Source organism: Cyprinodon variegatus, unplaced genomic scaffold (genome assembly GCF_000732505.1).
Source record: "Cyprinodon variegatus isolate N-32 unplaced genomic scaffold, C_variegatus-1.0 Scaffold988, whole genome shotgun sequence".
NCBI classification, from domain to species: domain Eukaryota; kingdom Metazoa; phylum Chordata; class Actinopteri; order Cyprinodontiformes; family Cyprinodontidae; genus Cyprinodon; species Cyprinodon variegatus.
The window spans coordinates 261,819-267,406 of record NW_015151441.1 but is presented as its reverse complement, the minus strand read 5'-3'; the positions used below and the strand labels follow the sequence as shown (position 1 = coordinate 267,406).

Sequence of the window (5,588 nt, the reverse complement as noted above, 5' to 3'; positions counted from 1 at the left end):
AAAAAGGCAGCCTTTAGTGAATTTACTTGACAGAGCCGGCTTTTGGAAAATGGATACGACAAACTATAGTCTAATCAGGGCTTACCGACAGGAAACAATAGATGTTGAGGTTCATCACACTGCTAAGCAGAACCATCACTGGAAATCGTGTGACATTGTAGGGAAGCTTGTGTTTTTATGAATGTCTGAAACTTCATGATTATGGAGGCTGACTGTAAGGAGATGATGCAGTCTGCTCATGCTCTCTTTTTTAACTGAAGACCCGTGATGCTATTGAACCCTACTGATGAGCTAGTACCAGTTTAGTGCGGTTCGGTTATGTCTGGTGCTGTCCGGTTCAGTTGTGCCTGCCATTTACACTCAACAGTTATCTCGGTTACCATTGCTATGGTATAAAAGGGTAGTGTAAATGGGTCTTAGTCTTCAGGACGAAAACTATATATATAATTAGTTTTAGTCGCATTTTAGTCATTACTATATGTGATAGTTTAAGGTGGTTTTTGTCGACTAAAAATTAAAGAAGGCTTTAGTCTAGTTTTAGTCAGTTTTATGTTGCAAAAAATAATTTACCTTTACAATTTGGAATAAAAACCAGATTCTTTCCCAGAATGAAAGCTCTAGCCTTGATACTACAATGACTGGGTACAGAATGCTGCCATGCAGTTCATCATTGCTGTTGGGCTGAGAACTGTAGTTTATAGAATTAAAATAAATGTTTTTATGATATAATGCTCTATTTTTTACAAAAGTGTCTCACAAAAGTTGTGAAAATAGCAGATCTCGTTCAAGACATCATACCGGTTAATATAGCAGATAGACAAGCTAACAAAATAAAAAAGGAATAGTTTTAGACATATAATGTTTTTTCATCCTAAGGAAAACACTTACTGATCTAATGTGAATTAACGTTACACACAGATCAATAAAATCTTCATTGCTCCAAAAAAGCAAAGAACAAAGCATTATTCTTTCTGCTTGGGCAATTTTGTCTTTCTTTCTTCAATTTGCCCCTCTGTAACTGCACCTCAGGGGTAAAGTAGATTTCAATTCACAGGGTTTTGATTAAAAAAATAAATACAGACAGAACCTACATAATTGCCTGTAATGCCATGGCAATCCAAACCTAAATGAATATGCTAAAATGTTGACATATTTAAAGGAAACAGTAAAAATGTTTTTAATGAAAATACAAGGAAACATTTACATCATATTTAAATAGACAGAAAAGAGAAAAAATAGAAAGAAATATTCATCGATCTATGTACCTTTTCATCTGGCTCTTTATCCAAAGATAAACAGTTTGCAATGAAATATTTTATTTGGATGTAATTTAGGGATTCCTTTTGATAGAAATTTAAGAATGTTTCGCATCACCTCTTTTTAGCTGGAAGAAATAAAATCTTGATAGCTAGACAAAGGGATTTTTACACTTGGCAGAAAATGATCAGCCACATAGTTTATAAAGTAGCAAGAGCAGGAAGAGCCGTACTGCTGAGAGTGAATCATCAGTGTGGAGCATAAAGCGCATCTGTGCATCCAGTGAAAGAGGAGAGTTTATCAGAGTTGATTAATAGACTTTATTGATCTCACAGTGGAGAATGTACTCCTTACATCACCTCAAATAGGCGAAGGAGAAGGTGCCAAAGGAAGAAAAAGGCAAATGGGAAATATGCAGTATCTACAGTGCGTCCGCATATGAAAGCTTTCTTTTTGTTTTTGTTGAGTACTGGATGATTTCGGCTTATTTCCCCCCTGCCGCTGCTGCTATGATGCATCTGTGGTCATGCAGAAAGTGCACCGCTGCACGCCAGGTGGGCTGCCTGACCAAACAAGATGCAGCTGCATGGCTGATACTGCTTAGCTTGTCTAATAGATTACAGCACAATGATGCATTTTACACGTCTGACCGACCAACCGCTAACATTTTTATTTGGTGTTGTCTTGCTAACCAAAACTCACACCTATGACTGTCATGTTTTCGTCATCAAAGATCCACATTTATCCCGTCAGTTTTCGTTATCGTCATTGAAAAAGGAGCAAAGAAAAAATTTCATCATCCATGACGAAAACAACACTGCATAAGGTTTTGCATTGTTGCCTATTTTGGCTCCTTCTTCCACGTTTGCCATGTCTCCCAAGTGACTTGTGGCAAATTTTAAACTAGACTTTTTTATGGATATCTTTCAGAAATGGCTTTCTTCAATAACAGATCGGTTTGTGCAGTATGGACTGATTGTTGTCCTGTGGACAGTCTCCTTCCTCAGCTAATAATACTTCAGCTACTTCTGCAACTAACAGCTAAGTTGAAAAGGACAAGGAATATAGAGCATTAGCAATGAGAAGAGAGGGAAACAAGAAATTAAAGCCACCTTTTCCTTTAATCATCATGGGCAATGTGAGATCTTTAGAAAACAATTAGAAGGACTCCAAACCTTAGCAAGAACCCAGCTAGAATATGGGCAACGTATTATTATGGGTTTCACTGAAACGTGACTGCAGGATCATATCACAGACTCCAGCATCTTTCAGCCAAGCTTTCTGACCGGGATTTAAAGAGGACTGGAAAATTAGAAAGGAATAAAAGACATCTGCAGAAAAGATGAACAAGCTGAATACAGAGAGCTGGTGAACGGCTTTGTTTCATGGTGTGGAAACAATCATCTGATTCTGAATGTCAACAAAACAAGGAGATGATTGGAGATTTCAGAAGAAACTGGAAAACGTTGAATCCTATTAACATTGTTCAGAAGGATTTGATGTTTTTTTGGTTTCTAAACACTTTAAATGAATCACAATCCTATAATAGCTAATGAAACTTGGCTACCAGGCAACAACCAATCAGAGCTCACTTTTCCCTCCAGTTCAATTATCACTCAGTAACGTTCAGCAGATGACGGCAACATTTCTCTGTATAAGTGTGGACTTTCACATCTTCTTTTCAGAAGGGTTAAGGCATCTATGAGCCCATAGGTTTTCCTCTTTTATTGCCTGGTTAACTGAAGACTTATAGTAAAATACTGAGTTCCCTGTTCTAAGTTGTCTGGTCTGTTACTTAATTAGCTGTTCTTTGTTTTTTGACACAATAATGATTATTTTTATCATATTATTGGAAATCTTTTAATGTAGCTTGTTTGTTTCTAATTTGGTCGCCTTCTTTATCTTACATAAGATGTGCCAATGATGCATTTATGTACCATTGGAAAGATTACATTTCTCATTATTTTCCCTTGCATCCGGTAAGGTGTTTAAGTGCTGTTGGAATTTACTGTATTTGTTGGAAATTGGCAGAAATAGCCCTGTTTTCTCTTTGTTTAACTCTTAAGTTTATTTATCAATAATTATTTTAACATATTGGTTTTATTTGCATTTTGTATACATTGCTTGTTCATTTCTATTCAAGGTAGATTTTATATGCTTGTATTGTTTATTCATTTTAATTTACTTCTGTATTTTGTAGAAACCATAAACTATAATAAGCTCAAACAACCATTCTCATCTAAATCAGCATAACTTCAATAAAGAGCGGCATGAGTGCAATTGACGTCTGTCACCATTGTTCTGGCTCAACAACCTGTGGAGATTGAGGATTAAATCAGTTGTCTATAGAGTTTTTGAGAGGTCACAAGTTTAGATTTTAAACCCACACCTTCTTCACAAACATCATTGAGGAAGAAGTGAAGGTGCAGGAGTAGAAATATCTTGATGTTCACCTGTACGACAAACTAAACTGGAGACACAAACGTGGAGCCGTCTACAAAAAGGGACAGAGCAGATTGTACTTTCTAAGGAAGCTTAGGTCCTTTAGTGTTTGCAGAAATATGCTTCATATCTTCTATCAGTCTGTTGTGGAGAGTCCGAACTCTTTCTCCATCATCTGCGGGGTAACAGCATCAGAGCAAAAGTCTTAAAAAGGCTCGACAAGCTAATAAAGAAGGCCAGCTCTGGTCTAGGAACTCCTTTGAGGAGGATTTCACAAAGATTTCCTTATAAAATAAAGACGATTATGGACAACAGTGAGCATCCTCTTCATCTGACTGTTTATCACCAACAAATTGTCTTGAGTGAGAAGCTTCTCCAAACAGGCAGGTTTAAAATAAAAATTGATAAATTTCAAATTTGAAACATTGCCAGCCTGTAAGGTAAAAAAAATAATAAAATGAATCGAATCGTATGGTGATGTATCTTGAGTATCGAAAATAATCTAATCGATGGGTCAGAAAATCGATACTGAATCGAATCGCCATGATGAGAGTGATTTACAGAGCTAGTATGTAATAATTTCATATTTGAAGTATTTTCATAAGTTTGTATTCTGAATATGAGCGGACTTCTCCTTTAAAAGGAAGCTTAACTCAAGAATCTCTACAAACATATGAACTGTTACCTGGTGCTGCATCGTAGCAGAGTGTTAACAGACATCACTGCTGGGCAGAGATGAACATGAAACCAGGTCATGAGTCCTGAAATCAGAATATTTTCAACAGTCAGATCTCTCAAAAAAACAAAGACAAGTGTTTTTAGAGTTTACTGGAATTCAGGCCACAGGCCACCGTAGTTTAACACTCAGAACAGTCATATAGATATACTACTCTTCCTTCTTTTTGCTCTATAGCTCATAAAACGGCAATAAAACATTCATGCAGTCAGTTAAATCTCATTGGGTCTCATTTATGAAGCACAAAATGGAGCCACTTTTCACACAAAGGTTCATTTTAGGGTTATAACTAATGATTATTTTGCAAATCGATTCATCTGTTGAATATTTTTTTGATTAAGGTAATAATCGGAGGACCAAAGGTATGTAGTTAAATCAGGTGAAACTAAAACTTTTCCACTTGAGGAGTTCTTGATAGAGCAGATTGGAAGAGGAAAACATTTTTTTTTTATCTTAACTGCAAAATGTTTACATTTTTTTAACAGTTTTGGTATAATTACTGCTCTAAGTGGGACAATCAATCAGTTAACGGAATGTTTTAGAGCAGGCATCCCCAAAGTCGGTCCTCGAGGGCCGCTGTCCTGCAGGTTTTAGAGGTTACCCTGCTTTAAAACAGCTGATTATAATGATTGCAGTAGAGCATAAGCCTGTTTATTAGCTTTCAATTCAAATCAGCTGTGCTGGAGCAAGGAAACTTCTAAAACCTGCAGGACAGCGGCCCTCGTGGACAGACTTTGGGGATGCCTGTTTTAGAGTCTCTATATCCAGTAAATGATTAATCAATTACTAAATTAGTTTACAATTATTTCAATAAATTAATCCGATTAATGGTTTCAGCCTTAGTTAATACACATCAAAATCCTGGCCTGGTATCTTAAATATCTTAAATTAAGCGTATCTACCATTAATTTAAGCAGGTAAATAAGATGATTTTCCAATGGAATTAGTATTTTTACTCTTAAAATAAGATAATTAGATAATATGCAAGTGAAATAAGAAAATGTAATTGTGTTTACTTATTTTAAATTTAAATTGACTTATTTCATTGGCAAAGTGTCTCACTTAACTCCTCAATTCATAAAAAATTACTTAACTAGATTTTGATTTTTTGTCGTGTTTAATGTAGATAAAAGCAGCAGGTTATCTGGGGAAA

General features: G+C 35.8%; 1 protein-coding gene across 1 annotated transcript in view; it reads right to left on the bottom strand.

Annotated features, from left to right (window-relative positions):
• tcaim (T-cell activation inhibitor, mitochondrial) overlaps nucleotides 1-5,588 on the bottom strand; it is a 38,006-nt gene that overhangs the window by 30,501 nt on the left and 1,917 nt on the right. The window contains exon 2 of the mRNA XM_015399098.1: nucleotides 4,385-4,460. Coding sequence (XP_015254584.1) covers nucleotides 4,385-4,455 — 71 coding nt within the window. The 5' untranslated portion in view covers nucleotides 4,456-4,460. The remainder of the gene's footprint in view (nucleotides 1-4,384; nucleotides 4,461-5,588) is intronic.